Raw genomic sequence first — 26,918 nt, forward strand, 5'->3', positions numbered from 1 at the left:
GGTGTGTGTGTGGGGGAGGGGTGTGTGTGGGGGGAGGGGTGTGTGTGGGGGAGGGGTGTGTGTGGGGGGGAGGGTGTGTGTGTGTGGGGGGGAGGGGGTGGGGGTGGGGGTGTGTGTGTGGGGGGAGGGGTGTGTGTGGGGGGGAGGGGTGTGTGTGTGGGGGAGGGGTGTGTGTGGGGGGTGTGGGTGGGGGTGGGGTGGGGGTGTCAGTGCCGCCTTACCTGGCCGACTGGCTGGCGTGGCTGGCCGTGTCCACCACCCTGGGCTCGGGGGAGGGGCTGCGGGCCGGAACCCCGGGGGGGCTGTCGGGGACCCCTTCCTCGCCCGCCCCCTCCTCGGTGGGGGCCAGCGCCTCCTCCCCCCGGAGCCTGGGGGCGGCCGGGGGCTTGGAGGAGGAGGAGGCGGGGAGGGAGAGGGAGGAGGAGGAGGAGGAGGAGGAGGAGGAGGAGGAGGAGGGCGGGGGGAAGGGGTAGGGCGGCAGGCGGGAGGGAGAGCCGGACACCCCCGGGAGCGGGTAGGAGGAGGCGGTCCCGGCCGGGCCCGCGTTGAGGTAGTGGGCGGCGGGCAGGGCCTGGACGTAGCCGGAGGTGGAGGTGGAGTGGGAGGAGGAGGAGGAGGAGGAGGAGGAGGAGTAGGCCTTGACCGAGGGGGAGGGGGCGAGGGAGGCCGAGGAGGTGGAGGTGGAGGGCGGCGAGAAGGCCCGAGCGCTCAGGCCTGAGGCCTGGTTGGCGCCGTGAGGCCCGGCCGGCAGGTAGGCCGCAGGCCTGGCCCCGCCCGCCGCCGGGGGGCAGGAGTGAGGGTGAGGTGGGGGTGGGAGGGGAGGGGGAGGGGGAGGTGGGGGGGGAGGTGGGGGGGGAGGAGGCGGCGGGGGTTGTTGCGGTGGGCTTGGGTGGGTGGGGGGCTGGGGGTGTGCCGGGCGGGCGTAGTGCCAGGCCGGGGAGGCCCCCTGAGGGGGCAGGGCGGGGAAATGGAGCGGGTGGGCCGGGGAGGGGGAGGAGGAGGAGGAGGAGGAGGAGGAGGAGGAGGAGGAGGAGGGGGGGGGGTTGGGCGGCAGCGGGTGGGCGGCCGCGGGCGACGAGGGGTTGGCGGGAGGAGGTGGGGCGGTGGCGGTGGCGGGGGCGAAGCGGGCGGGCCCGGGGGCCTGGTGGGCGCTCACCGGCGGGGCCGGCGGGTGACCCGCCGCCTGCGCCATCAGCGGCAGGGCGGGCGCGGGGGCCTGGCAGGGGAGGGGCGACGGGTGGGCGAGCGGCTTGAGGGCGGGGGGCGGGGGCAGGCGGGCGGTGAAAGGGGGTCCGTCGCCGGGCCTCGGGCACGGGTAGGCCCGAGACGGGCCGGAGGAGGAGGCGGCGGCCGGGGAGGCGGGGGCGGGGGCGTGGGCGGGCCAAGGAGGGGCGGAGGGAGGCGGCCGCGGGGGGCCGAGGTCCTGGACCTGGCCCTGAGGCTGACGCAGGCCCGAGGTGGAGGCGGCGGCGGTGGTCGTGGTGGTGGTGGTGGTGGTGGTGGTGGTGGTGGTGGAGGAGGAGGGGGAGGAGGAGGAGGAGGGGGAGGAGGAGGAGGAGGAGGAGGAGGAGGAGGGGGAGGAGGAGGAGGTGGAGGAGGAGGGCTCAGCGGGCAGTGGGCTGCCGGCCAAGGGGCCCAGCGGGCACTGGGAGGCGGAGGAGTCGGAGTCGCTGTCCGCCCCGCAGGGGCTGGCGATGCTGGGCGAGGTGCTCCGGTTGTCCTGGTCGATGTCCCGCGGGTCGCTGCTGTTGTCCTCGTTCAGGCTGTTGCTGTCCAGACTGTCCAGGTCTGAGGGCGACAGGGGCTGGATGAATTCCTGCAGTAGGGAGTGGGGAGGGATGGGGGAGAAGAGAGGGAGAGTGAGAACAGGGACAGCGCAGGGTTAGATACAGAGTAAAGCTCCGTCTACACCGTCCCCCATCAAACACTCCCAGGACAGGTACAGCACGGGGTTAGATACAGAGTAGAGCTCCCTCTACACTGTCCCCATCAAACACTCCCAGGACAGGTACAGCACGGGGTTAGATACAGAGTAAATCTCCCTCTACACTGTCCCCATCAAACACACCCAAGACAGGTACAGCACGGGGTTAGATACAGAGTAAATCTCCCTCTACACCGTCCCCATCAAACACTCCCAGGACAGGTACAGCACGGGGTTAGATACAGAGTCAATCTCCCTCTACAAAGTCCCCATCAAACATGTTCCAGCGTCTACGTGTCTGCCCATTGGACCATCCCGTCTATCAGACTCACCGGCATCTTCATCCTCTTGTGGTTTGCGCATTCTGTCCGCTCATCCTCAGTCTGCGTTCGCTCTCGGAGGCTCCTCACCACTTTCAGGTCCAAAGCTGGGTCGACCTGCAAAAATTTGGAGAGGCGCCCGCTCCATTAGGCCGGTGGTCTGAATGCTCGGCTGATTATCAACGACTTCGGTAAAATCCCTCCAGCACGTTAAAATGTGGCTCGGTTACTTGAGGGGGTCCTTTCTCGGGATGGGTCTGGGCACCGAAACCACGAGAGGAGGTACTAGGGACAGGCAAGGATATCGGTTTTAAGGGAGGCCTCAAAGGAAAAGAGGGAGAGAGCGAGCATGGAATAGAGAGAGAGAGGAGAGGTTCAGCGAGGGAGTTCCAGAGTTTAGGGCCCCCAGGCAGATGAAGGCCCGGCCGCCAATGGAAGAGCGATGGGAATCGGGGGAGATTTGATGGGCCAGAATAGGAGCGGCGCAGGGTCATAGGAGGTTACATAGATAGGGAGGGGTGTAGGGACTGGAGGAGGTTACAGAGATAGGGAGGGGTGTAGGGACTGGAGGAGGTTACAGAGATAGGGAGGGGTGTAGCGGCTGGAGGAGGTTACAGAGATAGGGAGGGTTGTAGGGGCTGGAGGAGGTTACAGAGATAGGGAGGGGTGTAGGGGCTGGAGGAGGTTACAGAGATAGGGAGGGGTGTAGGTGCTGGAGGACTTTACAGAGATAAGGAGGGGTGTAGGGTCTGGAAGAGGTTACGGAGATAGGGAGGTTTGTAGGGTCTTGAGGAGGTTACAGAGATAGGGAGGGGTGTAGGGGCTGGAGGAGGTTACAGAGATAAGGAGGGGTGTAGGGGCTGGAAGAGGTTACAGAGATAGGGAGGGTTGTAGGGGCTGGAGGAGGTTACAGAGATAGAGAGTGTTGAAGGTGGATGGAGGAGGTTACAGAGATAGGGAGTGTTGTAAGGGTTGGAGGAGGTTACGGAGATAGGGAGGTTTGTAGGGTCTTGAGGAGGTTACAGAGATAGGGAGGGTTGTAGGGGCTGGAGGAGGTTACAGAGATAGGGAGGGGTGTAGGGGCTGGAGGAGGGTACAGAGATATGGAGGGGTGTAGGTGCTGGAGGAGGTCACGGAGATAGGGAGGTTTGTAGGGTCTTGAGGAGGTTACAGAGATAGGGAGGGTTGTAGGTGCTGGAGGAGGTTATGGAGATAGGGAGGTTTATAGGGTCTTGAGGAGGTTACAGAGATAGGGAGGGTTGTAGGGGCTGGAGGAGGTTACAGAGATAGTGAGGGGTGTAGGGGCTGGAGGAGGTTACAGAGATAGGGAGTGGTCTTGGGGTTAGAGGAATTTACAGAGATAGGGAGGGGTGTAGGGACTGGAGGAGGTTACAGAGATAGGGAGGGGAGTAGGGGCTGGAGGAGGGTACAGAGATATGGAGGGGTGTAGGTGCTGGAGGAGGTCACGGAGATAGGGAGGTTTGTAGGGTCTTGAGGAGGTTACAGAGATAGGGAGGGTTGTAGGTGCTGGAGGAGGTTATGGAGATAGGGAGGTTTATAGGGTCTTGAGGAGGTTACAGAGATAGGGAGGGTTGTAGGGGCTGGAGGAGGTTACAGAGATAGTGAGGGGTGTAGGGGCTGGAGGAGGTTACAGAGATAGGGAGTGGTCTTGGGGTTAGAGGAATTTACAGAGATAGGGAGGGGTGTAGGGACTGGAGGAGGTTACAGAGATAGGGAGGGGTGTAGGGGCTGGAGGAGGTTACACAGATAGGGAGGGGTGTAGCAGGTGGAGGAGGTTACAGAGATAGGGAGGGGTGTAGGGGCTGGAGGAGGTTACAGAGATAGGGAGGGGTGTAGGGGCTGGAGGAGGTTACAGAGATAGGGAGGGGTGTAGGGGCTGGAGGTGGTTACAGAGATAGGGAGGGGTGTAGGGGCTGGAGGAGGTAACAGAGTTAGGGAGGGTTGTAGGGGCTGGAGGAGGTTACAGAGATAGGGAGAGGTGTAGGGGCTGGAGGAGGTTACAGAGTTAGGGACGGGTGTAGGGGCTGTAGGAGGTAACAGAGATAGGGAGGTGTGTAGGGGCTGGAGGAGGGTTACAGAGATAGGGAGGGTTGTAGGGGCGGGAGGAGGTTAGAGAGATAGGGAGGGGTGTAGGGGCTGGAGGAGGTTACAGAGATAGGGAGGGTTGTAGGGGCTGGAGGAGGTTACAGAGATAGGGAGGGGTGTAGGGGCTGGAGTAGGATACAGAGATAGGGAGGGGTGTAGGGGGTGGAGGAGGTTACAGAGATAGGGAGGGGTTTAGGGGCTGTAGGAGGTTACAGAGATAAGGAGGTGTGTAGGGGCTGGAGGAGGTTACAGAGATAGGGAGGGGTGTAGGGGCTGGAGGAGGTTACAGAGATAGGGAGGGGTGTATGGGCTGGAGGAGGTTAAAGAGATAGGGAGGGTTGTAGGGGCTGGAGGAGGTTACAGAGCTAGGGAGGGGTGTAGGGGCTGGAGGAGTTTACAGAGATAAGGAGGGTTTGAGGGGCTGGAGGAGGTTACAGAGGTAGGGAGGGTGTAGGGACTGGAGGAGGTCACAGAGATAGGGAGGGTTGTAGGCGCTGGCGGAGGTTACAGAGATAGAGAGGAGTGTGGGGGCTGGAGGAGGTTACAGAGATAGGGAGGGGTGTAGGGTCAGGAGGAGGTTACAGAGATAGGGAGGGGTGTAGGGGCTGGAGGAGGTTACAGAGAAAGGGAGGGGTGTAGGGTCTGGAGGAGGTTACAGAGATAGGGAGGGGTGTAGGGGCCAGAGGAGGTTTACAGAGATAGCGAGGGGTGTAGGGGCTGGATGAGGTTAGAGAGATAGGGAGGGTTGTAGGGGGCTGGAGGGGGTTACAGAGATAGGGAGGGTGTAGGGGCTGGAGGAGGTTACAGAGATAGGGAGGGGTGTAGGGGACTGGAGGAGGTTACAGAAATAGGGAGGTTTGTAGGGGCTGGAGGAGGTTACAGAGATAGGGAGGGGTGTATGTGCTGGAGGAGGTTACAGAGCTAGGGAGGTGTGTAGGGGTTGGAGGAGGTTACAGAGATAGGGAGGGGTGTAGTGTGTGGAGGAGGTTACAGAGATATGGAGGGGTGTGGGGGATGGAGGAGGTTACAGAGATAGGGAGGAGTTTAGGGGCTGTAGGAGGTTACAGAGATAGGGATGTGTGTAGGGGCTGGAGGAGGTTACAGAGATAAGGAGGGGTGTAGGGGCTGGAGGAGGTTACAGAGATAAGGAGGGGTGTAGGGGCTGGAGGAGGTTACAGAGATAGGGAGGGGTGTGCGGATTGGAAGAGTTTACAGAGATAGGGAGGGGTGTAGGGGCTGGAGGAGGTTACAGAGATAAGGAGGGGTGTAGGGGCTGGAGGAGGTTACAGAGATAAGGAGGGGTGTAGGGGCTGGAGGAGGTTACAGAGATAGGGAGGGGTGTGGGGATTGGAAGAGTTTACAGAGATAGGGAGGGGTGTAGGGGCTCGAGGAGGTTAAATAGATAAGGAGGTTTTGAGGGGCTGGAGGAGGTTACAGAGGTAGGGAGGGTGTAGGGACTGGAGGAGGTCACAGAGATAGCTAGGGTTGTAGGCGCTGGCGGAGGTTACAGAGATAGAGAGGGGTGTGGAGGCTGGAGGAGGTTACAGAGATAGGGAGGGGTGTAGGTGCTGGAGGAAGTTACAGAGATAGGGAGGGGTGTAGGGTCAGGAGGAGGTTACAGAGATAGGGAGGGGTGTAGGGGCTGGAGGAATTAAGAGAGATAGGGAGGGGTGTACAGGCTGGAGGAGGTTACAGAGAAAGGGAGGGGTGTAGGGTCTGCAGGAGGTTACAGAGATAGGGAGGGGTGTAGGGTCCGGAGGAGGTTTACAGAGATAGGGATGGGTGTATGTGCTGGAGGAGGTTACAGAGATAGGGAGTGGTGTAGGTGTTGGAGGAGGTTACAGAGATAGGGAGGGGTGTATGTGCTGGAGGAGGTTACAGAGATAGGGAGGGGTGTAGGGGCTGGAGGAGGTTACGGAGATAGGGAGGGTTGTAGGGCTTGGAGGCGGTTACAGAGATAGGGAGGGTTGTAAGGGCTGGAGGAGGTTACAGAGATAGGGTGGGGTGTAGGGGCTGGATGAGGTTACAGAGTTAGGGAGGGGTGTAGGGTCTGTAGGAGGTTACAGAGATAGGGAGGGGTGTAGGGGCTGGAGGAATTTACAGAGATAGGGAGGGGTGTAGGGGGCTGGAGGAGGGTTACAGAGATAGGGAGGGGTGTAGACGCCGGAGGATGTTACAGAGATAGGGAGTGGTGTTGGGGCTGGTGGAGGTGAAAGAGATAGGGAGGTGTGTAGGGGCTGGAGGATTTTACAGAGATATGGAGGGGTGTAGGGGCTGGAGGAGGTTACAGAGATAGGGAGGGGTTTAGGGGCTGGAGGAGGTTACAGAGATAAGGAGGTGTGTAGGGGCTGGAGGAGGTTACAGAGATAGGGAGGGGTGTAGGGGCTGGAGGAGGTTACAGAGATAGGGAGGGGTGTATGGGCTGGAGGAGGTTAAAGAGATAGGGAGGGTTGTAGGGGCTGGAGGAGGTTACAGAGCTAGGGAGGGGTGTAGGGGCTGGAGGAGTTTACAGAGATAAGGAGGGTTTGAGGGGCTGGAGGAGGTTACAGAGGTAGGGAGGGTGTAGGGACTGGAGGAGGTCACAGAGATAGGGAGGGTTCTAGGCGCTGGCGGAGGTTACAGAGATAGAGAGGAGTGTGGGGGCTGGAGGAGGTTACAGAGATAGGGAGGGGTGTAGGGTCAGGAGGAGGTTACAGAGATAGGGAGGGGTGTAGGGGCTGGAGGAGGTTACAGAGAAAGGGAGGGGTGTAGGGTCTGGAGGAGGTTACAGAGATAGGGAGGGGTGTAGGGGCCAGAGGAGGTTTACAGAGATAGCGAGGGGTGTAGGGGCTGGAGGAGGTTAGAGAGATAGGGAGGGTTGTAGGGGGCTGGAGGGGGTTACAGAGATAGGGAGGGTGTAGGGGCTGGAGGAGGTTACAGAGATAGGGAGGGGTGTAGGGGACTGGAGGAGGTTACAGAAATAGGGAGGTTTGTAGGGGCTGGAGGAGGTTACAGAGATAGGGAGGGGTGTATGTGCTGGAGGAGGTTACAGAGCTAGGGAGGGGTGTAGGGGTTGGAGGAGGTTACAGAGATAGGGAGGGGTGTAGTGTGTGGAGGAGGTTACAGAGATATGGAGGGGTGTGGGGGCTGTAGGAGGTTACAGAGATAGGGATGTGTGTAGGGGCTGGAGGAGGTTACAGAGATAAGGAGGGGTGTAGGGGCTGGAGGAGGTTACAGAGATAAGGAGGGGTGTAGGGGCTGGAGGAGGTTACAGAGATAAGGAGGGGTGTAGGGGCTGGAGGAGGTTACAGAGATAGGGAGGGGTGGGCGGATTGGAAGAGTTTACAGAGATAGGGAGGGGTGTAGGGGCTGGAGGAGGTTACAGAGATAAGGAGGGGTGTAGGGGCTGGAGGAGGTTACAGAGATAAGGAGGGGTGTAGGGGCTGGAGGAGGTTACAGAGATAGGGAGGGGTGTGGGGATTGGAAGAGTTTACAGAGATAGGGAGGGGTGTAGGGGCTCGAGGAGGTTAAATAGATAAGGAGGTTTTGAGGGGCTGGAGGAGGTTACAGAGGTAGGGAGGGTGTAGGGACTGGAGGAGGTCACAGAGATAGGGAGGGTTGTAGGCGCTGGCGGAGGTTACAGAGATAGAGAGGGGTGTGGAGGCTGGAGGAGGTTACAGAGATAGGGAGGGGTGTAGGTGCTGGAGGAAGTTACAGAGATAGGGAGGGGTGTAGGGTCAGGAGGAGGTTACAGAGATAGGGAGGGGTGTAGGGTGTGGAGGAATTAAGAGAGATAGGGAGGGGTGTACAGGCTGGAGGAGGTTACAGAGAAAGGGAGGGGTGTAGGGTCTGCAGGAGGTTACAGAGATAGGGAGGGGTGTAGGGTCCGGAGGAGGTTTACAGAGATAGGGAGGGGTGTATGTGCTGGAGGAGGTTACAGAGATAGGGAGTGGTGTAGGTGTTGGAGGAGGTTACAGAGATAGGGAGGGGTATATGTGCTGGAGGAGGTTACAGAGATAGGGAGGGGTGTAGGGGCTGGAGGAGGTTACGGAGATAGGGAGGGTTGTAGGGCTTGGAGGCGGTTACAGAGATAGGGAGGGTTGTAAGGGCTGGAGGAGGTTACAGAGATAGGGTGGGGTGTAGGGGCTGGATGAGGTTACAGAGTTAGGGAGGGGTGTAGGGTCTGTAGGAGGTTACAGAGATAGGGAGGGGTGTAGGGGCTGGAGGAATTTACAGAGATAGGGAGGGGTGTAGGGGGCTGGAGGAGGGTTACAGAGATAGGGAGGGGTGTAGGCGCCGGAGGATGTTACAGAGATAGGGAGTGGTGTTGGGGCTGGTGGAGGTGAAAGAGATAGGGAGGTGTGTAGGGGCTGGAGGATTTTACAGAGATATGGAGGGGTGTAGGGGCTGGAGGAGGTTACAGAGATAGGGAGGGGTTTAGGGGCTGGAGGAGGTTACAGAGATAGGGAGGGGTTTAGGGGCTGGAGGAGGTTACAGAGATAGGGAGGGGTTTAGGGGCTGGAGGAGGTTACAGAGATAGTGAGGGGTTTAGGGGCTGGAGGAGGTTACAGAGATAGGGAGGGGTGTAGGAGCTGGAGGAGGTTACAGAGATAGGGAGGGGTTTAGGGGCTGGAGGAGGTTACAGAGATAGGGAGGGGTTTAGGGGCTGGAGGAGGTTACAGAGATAGGGAGGGGTGTAGGAGCTGGAGGAGGTTACAGAGATAGGGAGGGTTGTAGGGCTTGGAGGAGGTTACAGAGATAGGGAGGGATGTAGGCGCTGGAGGATGTTACAGAGATAGGGAGGGGTGTAGGGTCAGGAGGAGGTTACAGAGATAGGAAGGGGTGCAGGGTGTGGAGGAATTAAGAGAGATAGGGAGGGGTGTAGGGGCTGGAGGAGGTTACAGAGAAAGGGAGGGGTGTAGGGTCTGGAGGAGGTTACAGCGATAGGGAGGGGTGTAGGGGCCGGTGGAGGTTTACAGAGATAGCGAGGGGTGTAGGGGCTGGAGGAGGTTAGAGAGATAGGGAGGGTTGTAGGGGGCTGGAGGGGGTTACAGGGATAGGGAGGGTGTAGGGGCTGGAGGAGGTTACAGAGATAGGGAGGGGTGTAGGGGCTGGAGGAGGTTACAGAGATAGGGAGGGGTGTATGTGCTGGAGGAGGTTACAGAGCTAGGGAGGGGTGTAGGGGCTGGAGGAGGTTACAGAGATAGGGAGGGTTGTAGGGCTTGGAGGAGGTTACAGAGATAGGGAGGGTTGTAAGGGCTGGAGGAGGTTACAGAGTTAGGGAGGGGTGTAGGCGCCAGAGGAGGTTACAGAGATAGGGAGGGTTGCAGGAGCTGGAGGAGGTTACGGATATAGGGATGGGTGTAGGGGCTGGAGGAGGTTACAGAGATAGGGAGGGGTGTAGGGGCTGGAGGAGGTTACAGAGATAGGGAGGGGTGTAGGCGCCAGAGGAGGTTACAGAGATAGGGAGGGTTGCAGGAGCTGGAGGAGGTTACGGATATAGGGATGGGTGTAGGGGTTGGAGGAGGTTACAGAGATAGGGAGGGGTGTAGAGGCTGGAGGAGTTTACAGAGATAGGGAGGGGTGTTGGGGCTGGAGGAGGTTACATAGATAGGGAGGGGTGTAGGCGCCGGAGGAGGTTACAGAGTGAGGGAGTGGTGTAGTTGCTGGAGGAGGTTACAGAGATAGGGAGGTGTGTAGGGGCTGGAGGATTTTACAGAGATATGGAGGGGTTTAGGGGCTGGAGGAGGTTACAGAGATAGGGAGGTGTGTAGGGGCTCGAGGAGGTTACAGAGATAGGGAGGGGTGTAGGGGCTGGAGGAGGTTACAGAGATAGGGAGGGGTGTAGGGGCTGGAGGAGGTTACAGAGATAGGGAGGGGTGTTGGGGCTCGAGGAGGTTACAGAGATAGGGAGGGGTGTGAGGGCTGGAGGAGGTTACACAGATAGGGAGGTGTGTAGGGAATGGCGGAGGTTACAGAGATAGGGAGGGGTGTAGGGACTGGAGGAGGTTACAGTGATAGGGAGGGTTGTAGGGGCTGGAGGAGGTTACAGAGATAGGGAGGGGTGTAGGGTCTGGAGGAGGTTACAGAGATAGGGAAGGGTGTAGGTTCTGGAGGAAGTTACAGAGATAGGGAGGTGTTTAGGGGGCAGGAGGAGGTTACGGAGATAGGGAGGGTTGTAGGGCTTGGAGGAGGTTACAGAGATAGGGAGGGGTGTATGTGCTGGAGGAGGTTACAGAGATAGGGAGGGGTGTAGGGTCTGGAGGAAGTTACAGAGATAGGGAGGTGTTTAGGGGGCAGGAGGAGGTTACAGAGATAGGGATGGGTGTATGTGCTGGAGGAGGTTACAGAGATAGGGAGGGGTGTAGGGGCTGGAGGAGGTTACAGAAATAGGGAGGGTTGTAGGGCTTGGAGGAGGTTACAGAGATAGGGAGGGGTTTAGGGGCTGGAGGAGGTTACAGAGATGGGGAGGGGTGTAGGGGCTGGAGGAGGTTACAGAGATCGCGAGGGTGGTAGGGGGCTGGAGAAGGTTACGGAGATAGGGAGGTTTGTAGGGCTTGTAGGCGGTTACAGAGATAGGGAGGGTTGTAAGGGCTGGAGGAGGTTACCGAGATAGGGTGGGGTGTAGGGGCTGGAGGAGGTTACAGAGATAGGGAGGGGTGTAGGCGCCAGAGGAGGTTACAGAGATAGGCAGGGTTGCAGGAGCTGGAGGAGGTTACGGATATAGGGATGGGTGTAGGGGCTGGAGGAGGTTACAGAGATAGGGAGGGGTGTAGGGGTTTGGAGGAGTTTACAGAGATAGGGAGGGGTGTTGGGGCTGGAGGAGGTTACATAGATAGGGAGGGGTGTAGGCACCGGAGGAGGTTACAGAGATAGGGAGTGGTGTAGTTGCTGGAGGAGGTTACAGAGATCGCGAGGGTGGTAGGGGGCTGGAGAAGGTTACGGAGATAGGGAGGGTTGTAGGGCTTGTAGGCGGTTACAGAGATAGGGAGGGTTGTAAGGGCTGGAGGTGTTTACAGAGATAGGGTGGGGTGTAGGGGCTGGAGGAGGTTACAGAGATAGGGAGGGGTGTAGGCGCCAGAGGAGGTTACAGAGATAGGGAGGGTTGCAGGAGCTGGAGGAGGTTACGGATATAGGGATGGGTGTAGGGGCTGGAGGAGGTTACATAGATAGGGAGGGGTGTAGGGACTGGAGGAGGTTACAGAGATAGGGAGGGGTGTAGGGGCTGGAGGAGTTTACAGAGATAGGGAGGGGTGTTGGGGCTGGAGGAGGTTACATAGATAGGGAGGGGTGTAGGCGCTGGAGGAGGTTACAGAGGTAGGGAGTGGTGTAGTTGCTGGAGGAGGTTACAGAGATAGGGAGGTGTGTAGGGGCTGGAGGATTTTACAGAGATATGGATGGGTGTAGGTGCTGGAGGAGGTTACAGAGATATGGAGGGGTGTAGGGGCTGGAGGAGGTTACAGAGATGGGGAGGGTTGTAGGGCTTGGAGGAGGTTACAGAGATAGGGAGGGGTGTAGGGGCTGGAGGAGGTTACAGAAATAGGGAGGGGTGTAGGGGCTCGAGGAGGTTACAGAGATAGGGAGGGGTGTAGGGGCTGGAGGAGGTTACAGAGATAGGGTGGTGTGTAGTGAATGGCGGAGGTTACAGAGATAGGGAGTGGTGTAGGGTCTGGAGGAGGTTACAGAGATAGGGAGGGGTGTAGGGGCTCGAGGAGGTTACAGAGATAGGGAGGGGTGTAGGGACTGGAGGAGGTTAAAGAGATAGCGAGGGTTGTAGGGGGCTGGAGGAGGTTACAGAGATAGGGAGGGATGTAGATGCTGGAGGAGGTTACAGAGATAGGGATGGGTGTAGGGGCTGGAGGAGGTTACAGAGATAGGGTGGGGTGCAGGGGCTGGAGGAGGTTACAGAGATAGGGAGGGATGTAGGGGCTGGAGGAGGTTACAGAGATAGCGAGGGTGGTAGGGGGCTGGAGGATGTTACGGAGATAGGGAGAGTTGGAGGGCTTGGAGGCGGTTACAGAGATAGGGAGGGTTGTAGAGGCTGGAGGAGGTTACAGAGCTTGGGAGTAGTTTAGGGGCTGGCGGAGGTTACAGAGATAGGGAGGGGTGTAGGGGCTGGAGGAGGTTACAGAAATAGGGAGGGGTGTAGGGGCTGGAGGAGGTTACGGAGATAGGGAGGGTTGTAGGGCTTGGAGGCGGTTACAGAGATAGGGAGTGTTGTAGAGGCTGGAGGAGGTTACAGAGATAGGGAGTGGTGTCGGGGCTGGAGGCGGTTACTGAGTTAGGGAGGTGTGTAGGGGCTGGAGGATGTTACAGAGATTGGGTTGGGTGTAGGAATTGGAAGAGTTTACAGAGATAGGGAGGGGTGTAGGGGCTGGAGGAGGTTACAGAGATAGGGAGTGTTGCAGAGGCTGGAGGAGGTTACATAGATAGGGAGGGGTGTAGGCGCCGGAGGAGGTTACAGAGAAAGGGAGGTGTGTAGGGGCTGGAGAATGTTAGAGAGATAGGGAGGGGTGTAGGGGCTGGAGGATGTTACAGAGATAAGGAGTGGTGTAGGGGCTGGAGGAGGTTACAGAGATAGGGATGTGTGTAGGGGCTGGAGGATGTTACAGAGATAAGGAGTGGTGTAGGGGCTGGAGGAGGTTACAGAGATAGGGAGGGGTGTTGGGGCTGGAGGAGGTTACAGAGATAGGGAGGGGTGTAGGGGCTGGAGGAGGTTACAGAGATAGGGAGGGTTGTAGGGGCTGGAGGAGGTTACAGAGATAGGGAGGGGTGTAGGGGCTGGAGGATGTTACAGATATAGGGAGGGTTGTCGGGGCTGCAGGAGGTTACAGAGATAGGGAGGGTTGTAGGGCTTGGAGGAGGTTACAGAGATAGGGAGGTGTGTAGGGGCTGGAGGAGGTTACAGAGATAGGGAGGGGTGTAGGGGCTCGAGGAGGTTACAGAGATAGGGAGGGGTGTGAGCGCTGGAGGAGGTTATAGAGATAGGGAGGTGTGCAGGGACTGGCGGAGGTTACAGAGATAGGAAGTTGTGTAGGGGTCTGGAGAAGGTTACAGAGATAGGGAGGGATGTAGATGCTGGAGGAGGTTACAGAGATAGGGAGGTATTTAGGGGCTGGAGGAGGTTACAGAGATATCGAGGGTGGTTGGGGGCTGGAGGATGTTACGGAGATAGGGAGAGTTGTAGGGCTTGGAGGCAGTTACAGGGATAGGGAGGATTGTAGGGGCTGGAGGAGGTTACAGAGATAGGGAGGGGTATTGGGGCTGGAGGAGGTTACAGAGATAGGGAGGTGTATAGGGGCTGGAGGATTTTACAGAGATAGGGAGGGGTGTAGGGGCTGGAGGAGGTTACAGAGATAGGGAGTGTTGTATGGGCTGGAGGAGGTTACAGAGATAGGGAGGTGTGTAGGTGCTGGAGGAGGTTACAGAGATAGGGAGGTGTATAGGGGCTGGAGGATTTTACAGAGATAGGGAGGGGTGTAGGGGCTGGAGGAGGTTACAGAGATAGGGAGGGTTGTAGAGGCTGGAGGAGGTTACAGAGATAGGGAGGTGTGTAGGTGCTGGAGGAGGTTACAGACATAGGGAGGGGTTTAGGGGCTGGAGGAGGTTACAGAGATATGGAGGTGTGTAGGGAGTGGAGGAGGTTACAGAGATAGGGAGGGGTGTAGGGATTGGAAGAGTTTACAGAGATAGGGAGGGGTGTAGGGTCTGGAGGAGGTTACAGAGATGGGGAGTGTTGTAGGGGCTCGAGGAGGTTACAGAGATAAGGAGGGTTTGAGGGGCTGGAGGAGGTTACAGAGGTAGGTAGGGTGTAGGGACTGGAGGAGGTCACAGAGATAGGGAGGTTTGTAGGGGCTGGCAGAGGTTACAGAGATAGGGAGTGGTGTCGGGGCTGGAGGGGTTTACTGAGTTAGGGGGGTGTGTAGGGGCTGGAGGAAGTTACAGAGATAGGGAGGTGTGTAGGGGCTGGAGGATGTTACAGAGATAGGGAGGGGTGTAGGAATAGGAAGAGTTTACAGAGATAGGGAGGGGTGTAGGGGCTGGAGGAGGTTACAGAGATGGGGAGGGGTGTGGGGGCTGGAGGAGGTTACAGAGATGGGGAGGAATGTAGGGGCTGGAGGAGGTTACAGAGATAGGGAGGGGTGTAGGGGCTGGAGGAGGTTACAGAGATGGGGAGGGGTGTGGGGGCTGGAGGAGGTTACAGAGATGGGGAGGAATGTAGGGGCTGGAGGAGGTTACATAGATAGGGAGGGGTGTAGAGGCTGGAGGAGGTTACAGAGATAGGGAGGTGTGTAGAGGGGAGTGAGCTCCCGAGGGACAATCCGATCGACCCCACTCCTGTCGCCCACCAAGCCATCAGTAACCCAACCAAACCCCCCCAGACAACGCGCCCAACGCCGATCCCCGACCTCTGACCTTGAGCTGCGGCTTCCCATGCTCGTTCTTGCTGTCGGTGCTGGAGGAGCTGACCGCCCCAGGGGACACACGACCCCGGCCTCGAGGCTCCTCGCTGGACCGGGAGGAGGTCCGGGGCTCGGGGCTGGAGTTGGTCTTCCTCCTGGATCCTCGGAGGGTCGAGATCTGAGGGGCAGGGGTCAAAGAGACAGGTCAGTGCATCGGTCCCTAACCCCCGTGCTGTACCTGTCCCTGGGAGCGTTTGATGGGGACAGTGTAGAGGGAGCTTTACTCTGTATCTAACCCCGTGCTGCATCTGTCCTGGAGAGTTTAATGGGGACGGTGTAGAGGGAGGTGTTCTCTGTATGTCACCCCATGCTGTACCTGTCCTGGGAGTGTTCAATGGGGACAGTGTAGAGGGAGATTTACTCTGTATCTAACCCCGTGCTGTACCTGTCCTGGGAGAGTTCAATGGGGACAGTGTAGAGGGAGATTTACTCTGTATCTAACCAAGAACAGTACCTGTCCTGGGAGTGTTTGATGGGGACAGTGTAGAGGAAGCTTTACTCTGTATCTAACCCCGTGCTGTACCTGTCCTGTGAGTGTTTGATGGGGCCAGTATAGAGGGAGCTTTACTCTGTATCTAACCCCGTGCTGTACCTGTCCTGGGAGTGTTTGATGGGGACGGTGTAGAGGGAGATTTACTCTGTATCTAACCCTGTGCTGTACCTGTCGTGGGAGTGTTTGATGGGGACGGTGTAGATGGAGATTTACTCTGTATCTAGCCCCGTGCTGTACCTGTCCTAGGAGTGTTTGATGGGGACAGTTTAGAGGGAGCTTTACTCTGTATCTAAGCCCATGCTGTTCCCCTCTTGGGACGGTTAGATTGGGAGGTTGTAGAGGGAAGTTTAATCTGTATCTAAGTCCATTCTGTACCTTTCCTGGGAGTGTTTGAGGCCTAGAGGGAGCTTTACTCTGTATCTAACCCCGTGCTCTACCTGTCCTGGGAGTGTTTGATGGGGACAGTGTAGAGGGAGATTTACTCTGTATCTAACCCCGTGCTGTACCTGTCCTGGGTGTGTTTAGTGGGGACAGTGTAGAGGGAGATTTACTCTGTATCTAACCCCGTGCTGTACCTGTCCTGGGAGTGTTTGAAGGGGACAGTGTAGAGGGAGATTTACTCTGTATCTAACCCTGTGCTGTACCTGTCCTGGGAGTGTTTGATGGGGACGGTGTAGAGGGAGCTTTACTCTGTATCTAACCGAGAGCAGTATCTGTCCTGGGAGTGTTTCATTGTGATGGTATAGAGGCAGATTTATTCTGTTTCGAACCCCGTGTGGTACCTGTCTTGGGAGTGTTGGATGGGGACGTTGTAGAGGGAGCTTTACTCTGTATCTAACCCCGTGCTGTACCTGTCCTGGGAGTGTTTGATGGGGACAGTGTAGAGGGAGATTTACTCTGTATCTAACCCCGTGCTGTACCTGCCCTGGGAGTGTTTGATGGGGACAGTGTAGAGGGAGATTTACTCTGTATCTAACCCCGTGCTGTACCTGTCCTGGGAGTGTTTGATGGGGACAGTGTAGAGGGAGATTTACTCTGTATCTAACCCCGTGCTGTACCTGTCCTGGGAGTGTTTGATGGGGACAGTGTAGAGGGAGATTTACTCTGTATCTAACCCCGTGCTGTACCTGTCCTGGGAGTGTTTTATGGGGACAGTGCAGAGGGAGATTTAATCTGTATTTAACCCCGTGCTGTACCTGTCCTGGGAGTGTTTGATGGGGACAATGTAGAGGTAGCTTTACTCTGTATCTAACCCCGTGCTGTACCTGTCCTGGGTGTGTTTGATGGGTTCAGTCTAGAGGGAGATTTACTCTGTATCTAACCCCGTGCTGTACCTGTCCTGGGAGTGTTTGATTGGGAAGTTGTTTAGGGAGATTTAATCCAAATCTAACCTGATTCTCAACCTGACCTGGGAGTGTTTGATGGGGACAGTGTAGAGGGAGATTTACTCTGTATCTAACCCCGAGATGTACCCGTCCTGGGAGTGTTTGATGGGGAAGGTGTAGAGGGAGATTTTCTCGGTATTTAACCCCGTGCTGTACCTGTCCTGGGAGTGTTTGATGGGGACAGAGTAGAGGGAGATTTTCTCGGTATTTAACCCCGTGCTGTCCCTGTCCTGGGAGTGTTTGATGTGGACAGTGTAGAGGGAGCTTTACTCTGTATCTAACCCCGTGCTGTACGGGTCCTGGGAGTGGTCGATGTGGAAAGTGTAGATGGAGCTTTAATCTGTATCTAACCACGTGCTGTACCTGTCCTGGGAGTGTTTGATGGGGACAGTGTAGAGGGATTTTTACTCTGTATCTAACCCCGTGCTGTACCTGTCCTGGGAGTGTTTGATGGGGACGGTGTAGAGGAAGCTTTACTCTGTATCTAACCCCGTGCTGTACCTGTCCTGGGAGTGTTTGATGGGGACGGTGTAGAGGGAGATTTACTCTGTATCTAACACCGTGCTGTACCTGTCCTGGGAGTGTTTGATAGGGACGGTGTAGAGGGAGCTTTACTCTGTATCTAACCCCGTGCTGTACCTGTCCTGGGAGTGTTTGATGGGGACAGTGTAGAGGGAGATTTACGCTGTATCTAACCCCGTGCTGTACCTGTCCTGGGAGTGTTTGATGGGGACAATGTAGAGTGAGCTTTACTCTGTATCTAACCCCGTGCTGTACCTGTCCTGGGAGTGTTTGATGGGGACAGTGTAGAGGGATTTTTACTCTGTATCTAACCTTGTGCTGTACCTGTCCTGGGAGAGTTTGATGGGGACGGTGTAGAGGGAGATTTACTCTGTATCTAACACCGTGCTGTACCTGTCCTGGGAGTGTTTGATAGGGACGGTGTAGAGGGAGCTTTACTCTGTATCTAACCCCGTGCTGTACCTGTCCTGGGAGTGTTTGATGCGGACAGTGTAGAGGGAGATTTACGCTGTATCTAACCCCGTGCTGTACCTGTCCTGGGAGTGTTTGATGGGGACAATGTAGAGTGAGCTTTACTCTGTATCTAACCCCGTGCTGTACCTGTCCTGGGAGTGTTTGATGGGGACTGTGTACAGGGAGCTTTACTCTGTATCTAGCCCCATGCTGTACCTGTCCTGGGAGTGTTTGATGGGGACAGTGTAGAGGGATTTTTACTCTGTATCTAACCTTGTGCTGTACCTGTCCTGGGAGAGTTTGATGGGGACAGTGTAGAGGGAGATTTACTCTGTATCTAACCCCGTGCTGTACCTGTCCTGGGAGTGTTTGATGGGGACAGTGTAGAGGGTTCTTTACTCTGTATCTAACCCTATGCTGTACCTGTCCTGGGAGTGTTTGATGGGGACAGTGTAGAGGGAGATTTACTCTGTATCTAATCCCGTGCTGTACCTGTCCTGGGAGTATTTGATGTGAAGGCGTAGAAGGAACTTTACACTATATCTAACCCCGTGCTGTACATGTCCTTAGAGTGTTTTTTTGGGATGGTATAGAGGTAGATTTTTTCTGTTTCTAACCACGTGTTGTACCTGTCCTGGGAGTGTTTGATGTGGACAGGGTTGAGGGAGATTTACTCTGTATCTAGGCCTGTGCTGTACCTGTCCTGGGAGTGTTTGATGGGGACAGTGTAGAGGGAGATTTACGCTGTATCTAACCCCGTGCTGTACCTGTCCTGGGAGTGTTTGATGGGGACAATGTAGAGTGAGCTTTACTCTGTATCTAACCCCGTGCTGTACCTGTCCTGGGAGTGTTTGATGGGGACAGTGTAGAGGGATTTTTACTCTGTATCTAACCTTGTGCTGTACCTGTCCTGGGAGAGTTTGATGGGGACGGTGTAGAGGGAGATTTACTCTGTATCTAACACCGTGCTGTACCTGTCCTGGGAGTGTTTGATAGGGACGGTGTAGAGGGAGCTTTACTCTGTATCTAACCCCGTGCTGTACCTGTCCTGGGAGTGTTTGATGGGGACAGTGTAGAGGGAGATTTACGCTGTATCTAACCCCGTGCTGTACCTGTCCTGGGAGTGTTTGATGGGGACAATGTAGAGTGAGCTTTACTCTGTATCTAACCCCGTGCTGTACCTGTCCTGGGAGTGTTTGATGGGGACTGTGTACAGGGAGCTTTACTCTGTATCTAGCCCCATGCTGTACCTGTCCTGGGAGTGTTTGATGGGGACAGTGTAGAGGGATTTTTACTCTGTATCTAACCTTGTGCTGTACCTGTCCTGGGAGAGTTTGATGGGGACAGTGTAGAGGGAGATTTACTCTGTATCTAACCCCGTGCTGTACCTGTCCTGGGAGTGTTTGATGGGGACAGTGTAGAGGGTTCTTTACTCTGTATCTAACCCTATGCTGTACCTGTCCTGGGAGTGTTTGATGGGGACAGTGTAGAGGGAGATTTACTCTGTATCTAATCCCGTGCTGTACCTGTCCTGGGAGTATTTGATGTGAAGGCGTAGAAGGAACTTTACACTATATCTAACCCCGTGCTGTACATGTCCTTAGAGTGTTTTTTTGGGATGGTATAGAGGTAGATTTTTTCTGTTTCTAACCACGTGTTGTACCTGTCCTGGGAGTGTTTGATGTGGACAGGGTTGAGGGAGATTTACTCTGTATCTAGGCCTGTGGTGTACCTGTCCTGGGAGTGTTTGATGGGGACAGTGTACAGGGAGCTTTACTCTGTATCTAACCTCGTGCAGTACTTGTCCTGGGAGTGTTTGATGGGGACGGTGTAGAGGGAGCTTTACTCTGTATCTAACCCCGTGCTGTACCTGTCCTGGGAATGTTTGATGGGGAAAGTGTACAGGGAGCTTTACTCTGTATCTAACCTCGTGCAGTACTTGTCCTGGGAGTGTTTGATGGGGACGGTGTAGAGGGAGGTTTACTCTGTATCTAACCCCGTGCTGTACCTGTCCTGGGAGTGTTTGATGGGGACAGTGTAGAGGGATCTTTACTCTGTATCTAACCCTGGGCGCTACCTATCCTGGGAGGGTTTGATGAAGACAGTGTAGAGATGACTTTAATCTCTATCTATACCCGTGCTGTACCTATCCTGGGAGTGTTTGATGGGGATGGTGTAGAGGGAGCTTTACTCTGTATCTAACCCCGTGCTGTACCTGTCCTGGGAGTGTTTGATGGGGACGGTGTAGAGGGAGATTTACTCTGTATCTAACCCCGTGCTGTACCTGTCCTGGGAGTGTTTGATGGGGACGGTGTAGAGGGAGCTTTACTCTGTATCTAACCCCGTGCTGTAACTGTCCTGGGAGTGTTTGATGGGGACAGTGTAGAGGGAGATTTACTCTGTATCTAACCCCGAGATGTACCTGTCCTGGGAGTGTTTGATGGGGACAGTGTAGAGGGAGATTTACTCTGTATCTAACCCCGTGCTGTACCTGTCCTGGGAGTGTTTGATGGGGACGGTGTAGAGGGAGCTTTACTCTGTATCTAACCCCGTGCTGTACCTGTCCTGGGAGTGTTTGATGGGGACAGTGTAGAGGAAGCTTTACTCTGTATCTAACCCTGTGCTGTACCTGTCCTGGGAGTGTTTGATGGGGACAGTGTAGAGGGAGCTTTACTCTGTATCTAACCCCGTGCTGTACCTGTCCTGGGAGTGTTTGATGGGGACAGTGTAGAGGGAGATTTACTCTGTATCTAACCGAGAGCAGTATCTGTCCTGGGAGTGTTTCATTGTGATGGTATAGAGGCAGATTTATTCTGTTTCTAACCCCGTGCTGTACGTGTCTTGGGAGTGTTTGATGTGGACAGTCTAGATGGATCTTTGTTCTGTATCTAAACCCAGCTCTACATGTCCAGGGAATGTTTGAATGGGACAGTGTAGAGGGAGCTTTACTCTGTATCTAACCCCGTGCTGTACCTGTCCTGGGAGTGTTTGATGGGGACGGTGTAGAGGGAGCTTTACTCTGTATCTAACCCCGCGCTTTACCTGTCCTGGGAGTGTTTGATGGGGACGGTGTAGAGGGAGATTTACTCTGTATCTAACCCCGAGATGTACCTGTCCTGGGAGTGTTTGATGGGGACAGTGTAGAGGGATCTTTACTCTGTATCTAACCCCGTGCTGTACCTGTCCTGGGAGTGTTTGATGGGGACAGTGTAGAGGGAGATTTACTCTGTATCTAACCCCGTGCTGTACCTGTCCTGGGAGTGTTTGATGGGGACAGTCTAGATGGATCTTTGTTCTGTATCTAAACCCAGCTCTACATGTCCTGGGAGTGTTTGATGGGTCAGTGTAGAGGGACCTTAACTCTGCATCTAACCCCGTGGTGCAGATGTCCAGGGAATGTTTGAAAGGGACAGTGTGGAGGGAGCTTTACTCTGTATCTAACCCGTGCTGTACCTGTCCTGGGAGTGTTTGATCGGCACGGTTTAGAGTTAGCTTTACTCTATATCTAACACCGTGCTGTACATGTCCTCAGAGTGTTACTTTGGGTTGGTATAGAGGTAGATTTATTCTGTTTCTAACCCCGTGCTGTACATGTCCTGGGAGTGTTTGATGGGGACAGTGTCGATGGAGATTTACTCTGTATCTAAGCCCGTGCTATACCTGTCCTGGGAGTGTTTAATGGGGACAGTGTAGAGGGAGCTTTACTCTGTATCTAACCCCGTGCTGTACCTGTCCTGGGAGTGTTTGATGGGGACGGTGTAGAGGGAGTTTTACTCTGTATCTAACCCCGTGCTGTACCTGTCCTGGGAGTGTTTGATGCGGACAGAGCAGAGGAAGATTTACTCTGTATCTAACCCCTGAAGTAACTTTCCTGTGAGTGTATTATGGGGACTGTGCAGAGGGAGCTTTACTTTGTATCTAACCAGGTGCTGTCCTTGACCAGGGAGTGTTTGATGGGGATAGTGTAGAGGGAGCATAACTCTGTATCTAACCCCATGCTGTACCTGTCCTGGGAGTGTTTGATGAGGACAGTGTAGAGGGAGATTTACTCTGTATCTAACCCCGTGCTGTACCTGTCCTGGGAGTGTTTGATGGGGCCAGTGTAGAGGGTGCTTTACTCTGTATCTAACCTAGAGCAGTACCTGTCTGCGGAGTGTTTCATTGGGATGTTATAGACGCAGATTTATTCTGTTTCTAACCTCGTGTGGTACCTGTCCTGGGAGTGTTTGATGGGGACAGTGTAGAGAGAGCGTTACTCTGTACCTATGCCCGTGCTGTACCTGACGTGGGAGTGTTTGATGCGGAAAGTGTAGAGGGAGATTTACTCTGTATCTAACCCCTGAAGTAACTTTCCTGTGAGTGTTTTATGGGGACAGTGCAGAGGGAGCTTTACTTTGTATCTAACCAGGTGCTGTCCCTGACCAGGGAGTGTTTGATGGGGACAGGTTAGAGGGAGCATAACTCTGTATCTAACCCCGTGCTGTACCTGTCCTGGGAGTGTTTGATGGGGACAGTGTAGAGGGAGCTTTACTCTGTATCTAACCCCGTGCTGTACCTGTCCTGGGAGTGTTTGATGTGGACAGTGTAGATGGATCTTTAATATATATCTTACGGTGCGCTGTACCTATCAGAGAATTGTTTGATGGGGACAGCTTAAAGGGAGCATTACGTTGTATCTAACACCGTGCTGTTCCCCTCTTGGGACTGTTTGATGGGGACGGCGTAGAGGAAACTTTAATCTGTATCTAACTCCATTCTGTACCAGTCCTGGGAGTGTTTGATGGGAACAGTGTAGAGGCAGCTTTACTCTGTATCTAACCCCGTGCTGCACTTGTCCTGGGAGTGTTTGATGGGGACGGGGTAGAGGGAGATTTACTCTGTATCTAACCCCGTGCTGTACCTGTCCTGGGAGTGTTTGATGGGGACGGGGTAGAGGGAGATTTACTCTGTATCTAACCTTGAGCTGTACCTGTCCTGGGAGTGTTTGAGGCGTACAGGGAACTTTACTCTGTATCTAACCTAGAGCAGTACCTGTCCTGCGAATGTTTCACTGGGATGTTAAGGAGACAGATTTATTCTGTTTCTAACCCCATGCTGTACCTGTCCTGGGAGTGTTTGATGGGGACCGTGTAGAGGGAGATTTACTCTGTATCTAACCGGTGCAGTACCTGTCCTGGGCGTGTTTGATGGGGACGGTGTTGAGGGAGCTTCACTCTGTATCTAACCCCGTGCTGTACCTGTCCTGGGAGTGTTTGATGGGGACGGTGTTGAGGGAGCTTCACTCTGTATCTAACCCCGTGCTGTACCCTTCCTGGGAGTGTTTGATGGGGACAGTGTAGAGGGAGCTTTAATCTGTATCTAATCCCGTGTTGTACCTGTCCTGGGTGTGTTTGATGGGGACGGTGTTGAGGGACTTTATCTCTGTATCTAACCCCGTGCTGTTCCTGTCCTGGGAGTGTTTGATGGGGACGGTTTAGAGGGAGCTTTACTCTGTATCTAACTCCGTGCTGTACCTGTCCTGGGAGTGTTTGATGGGGACAGTGTAGAGGGAGATTTACTCTGTATCTAACCCCGTGCTGTACCTGTCCTGGGAGTGTTTGATGGGGACGGTGTAGAGGGAGCTTTACTCTGTATCTAACTCCGTGCTGTACCTGTCCTGGGAGTGTTTGATGGGGAAGGTGTAGGGTGATCTTTACTCTGTATCTAACCACATGCTGTAGCTGTCCAGGGTGTGTTTCATGGGGACGGTGTAGAGGGAGCTGTACTCTGTGTCTTACCCTGTGCTGTATCTGTCCTGGTAGTGTATGATGCAGACAGTTTCAAGGGAGATTTACTCTGTATCTAACCCCGTGCTGTACCTGCCCTGGGAGTGTTTGATGGGGACGGTGTAGAGGGAGGTTTACTCTGTATCTAACGCCGAGCTGTACCTGTCCTGGGAGTGTTTGATGGGGACGTTGTAGAGGGAGATTTACTCTGTATCTAACCCCGTGCTGTCCCTGTCCTGGGAGTGTTTGATGGGGACAGTGTAGAGGGAGCTTTACTCTGTATCTAACCCCGTGCTGTACCTGTCCTGGGAGTGTTTGATGGGGACGGTGTAGAGGGAGCTTTACTCTGTATCTAACCCTGTGCTGCACCTATCCTGGGAGTGTTTGATGGGAACGTTGTAGAGGGAGCTTTACTCTGTATCTAACCCCGTGCTGTACCTGTCCTGGGAGTGTTTGATGGGGACAGTGTAGAGGGAGATTTACTCTGTATCTAACCCCGTGCTGTACCTGTCCTGGGAGTGTTTGATGGGGACAGTGTATAGGGAGATTTACTCTGTATCTAACCCCGTGCTGTACCTGTCCTGGGAGTGTTTGATGGGGACAGTGTAGAGGGAGATTTACTCTGTATCTAACCCCGTGCTGTACCTGTCCTGGGAGTGTTTGATGGGGACAGTGTATAGGGAGATTTACTCTGTATCTAACCCCGTGCTGTACCTGTCCTGGAAGTGTTTGATGGGGACAGTGTAGAGGGTGCTCTACTATAAATCTTATACCGTTCTGTCCCTTTCCAGGGTGTGTTTGATGGGAATGGTGTAGAGGGAGATTTACTCTGTATCTAACCCATGCTGTCCCAGACCTCGGAGTGTTTGATGGGGACAGTGTAGACGGAGCTTTACTCTGTATCTAACCCCGTGCTGTACCTGTCCTGGGAGTGTTTGCTGGGGACGGTGTAGTGGGACATTTACTCTGTATCTAACCCAGTGCTCTAACTGTCCATTGAGTGTTTGATTTGGACATTGTAGAGGGAGCTTTACTCTGTATCTAACCCTGTGCTGTACCTGCCCTGGGAGTGTTTGATGGGGACGGTGAAGAGGGAACTTTACTCTTTATCTAACCCTGTGCTGTACTTGTCTTGGGAGTGTTTGATGCGGACAGTGTAGATATAGATTTAGTCTGTATCTAACCCCGTGCTGTACCTGTCTTTGGAGTGTTTGATGGGGACAGTGTAGAGGTAGCTTTACTCTGTATCTAACCCCGTGCTGTACCTGTCCTGGGAGTGTTTGATGGGGACAGTGTAGAGGGAGCTATACTCTGTATCTAACCCCGTGATGTACCTGTCCTTGGAGAGTTTGATGGGGACAGTGTAGATGGAACTTTACTCTGTATCTAACCCCGTGCTGTACCTATCAAAGAAATGTTTCATGTGGACCGTTTAGAGGGAGCTTTATTCTGCATCTAACACCATGCTGTTACCCTCTTGGGACTGTTTGATGGGGAAGGAGTAGAGTGAGCTTTACTCTGTATCTAACCCCTGAGGTAACTTTCCTGTGAGCGTTTGATGGGGACAGTGTAGACGGATCTTTACTCTGTATCTAACCAAGTGCTGTTCTTGTCCAGGGAGAATGAGATGGTGAAATTGTAGAGCGAGCATTCCTCTGTCTTTAGAAACCTGATGTACCTGTCCCGGGAGTGTATGAAAGGGACGGTGTAGAGGGAGCTTTAATCCAAATGTAACCCGCTGTTAACCAGTCCTGGGAGTGTTTGATGGGGACGGTGCAGAGGGAGCTTTACTCTCTATCTAACCCCGTGCTGTACCTGTCCTGGGAGTGTTTGATGGGGAGGTGTAGAGGGAGATTTACTCTCTATCTAACCCCGTGCTGTATGTGTCCTGGGAGTGCCTGATGTTGACAGTGTAGATGGTTCTTAACTCTGTATCTAAACCCAAGCTCTACCTGTCCTGGTAGAGTTTGATGGGAATGGAGTAGATAAAGGTTTACACTGTATCTAACCCCGAGCATTACCTCTCCTGAGATTATTTGATGCAGACAATGTAGAGGGAGCTTTACTCTAAATCTTTCACCGTGCTGTACCTGTCCTGGGAGTGTTTGATGGGGAGAGTGTACATGGAGAATTACTCTGTATCTAACCCCGTGCTGTACCTGTCCTGGGAGTCTTTGATGGGGACAGTGTAGAGGGAGATTTACTCTGTATCTAACCCCGTGCTGTACCTGTCCTGGGAGTGTTTGATGGGGACAGTGTCGAGGGAGATTTACTCTGTATCTAACCCCGTGCTGTACCTGTCCTGGGAGTGTTTGTTGGGGTTTGTTGTGAGCGAGCTTTACTCTGTATCTAACCCCATTCTGTACATGTACTGGGAGTGTTTGATGGGAACAGATTAGAGGCAGGTTTACTCTGTATCTAACCCTTGGAGTAAGTTTCCAGTGAGTGTTTTATGGGGACATATAGTGGGACCTTTTCTCTATATCTAACCCCGTGCTGTACCTGTCCTGGGAGTGTTTGATGGGGACAGTGTAGAGGGAGATTTACTCTGTATCTAACCCCGTGCTGTACCTGTCCTGGGAGTGTTTGATGGGGACAGTGCAGAGAGAGCTTTACTCTATATCTAACCCCGTGCTGTACCTGTCCTGGGAGTGTGTGATGGGGACAGTGTGGACAAAGCTTTACTATGTATTTAACCCTGAGCTGTACCTGTCATGTGAGTGTTTGATGGGGACAGTTTTAAGGGAGATTTACTCTTTATCTAACACCGTGCTGTACCTGTCCTGGGAGTGTTTGATGGGGACGGTGTAGAGGGAGCTTTACTCTGTATCTAACCCCGTGCTGTACCTGTCCTGGGAGTGTTTGATGGGGACGGTGTAGAGGGAGCTTTACTCTGTATCTAACCCCGTGCTGTACCTGTCCTGGGAGTGTTTGATGGGGACGGTGTAGAGGGAGATTTACTCTGTATCTAACCCCGTGCTGTACCTATCCTGGGAGTGTTTGATGGGGACAGTGTAGAGGGAGATTTACTCTGTATCTAACCCCGTGCTGTACCTGTCCTGGGAGTGTTTGATGAGGACGGTGTAGAGGGAGATTTACTCTGTATCTAACACCGTGTTGTACCTGTCCTGGGAGTGTTTGATGGGGACGGTGTAGAGGGAGCTTTACTCTGTATCTAACCCCGTGCTGTACCTGTCCTGGGAGTGTTTGATGGGGACGGTGTAGAGGGAGATTTACTCTGTATCTAACCCCGTGATGTACCTGTCCTGGGAGTGTTTCATGGGGACGGTGTAGAGGGAACTCTACTCTGTATCTAACCCCGTGTGGTACCTGTCCTGGGAGTGTTTGACGGGGATGGTGTAGAGGGAGATTTACTCTGTATCTAACCCCGTGATGTACCTGTCCTGGGAGTGTTTGATGAGGACGGTGTAGAGGGAGATTTACTCTGTATCTAACCCCGTGATGTACCTGTCCTGGGAGTGTTTGATGGGGACGGTGTAGAGAGAGC

General features: G+C 54.5%; 1 protein-coding gene across 1 annotated transcript in view; it reads right to left on the bottom strand.

Moving 5' to 3' along the window:
* The window catches only part of LOC121275011 (arginine-glutamic acid dipeptide repeats protein-like), a 155,380-nt gene that overhangs the window by 117,209 nt on the left and 11,253 nt on the right, over positions 1 to 26,918 (bottom strand). Inside the window, exons 3-6 of the mRNA XM_041182403.1 lie at positions 14,746 to 14,910; positions 2,257 to 2,361; positions 1,050 to 1,816; positions 222 to 791 (exon numbers count right to left, since the gene is read on the bottom strand). Coding sequence (XP_041038337.1) covers positions 222 to 791; positions 1,050 to 1,816; positions 2,257 to 2,361; positions 14,746 to 14,910 — 1,607 coding nt within the window. The remainder of the gene's footprint in view (positions 1 to 221; positions 792 to 1,049; positions 1,817 to 2,256; positions 2,362 to 14,745; positions 14,911 to 26,918) is intronic.

The sequence above is a fragment of the Carcharodon carcharias genome, assembly GCF_017639515.1.
Source record: "Carcharodon carcharias isolate sCarCar2 chromosome 40 unlocalized genomic scaffold, sCarCar2.pri SUPER_40_unloc_1, whole genome shotgun sequence".
NCBI lineage: Eukaryota > Metazoa > Chordata > Chondrichthyes > Lamniformes > Lamnidae > Carcharodon > Carcharodon carcharias.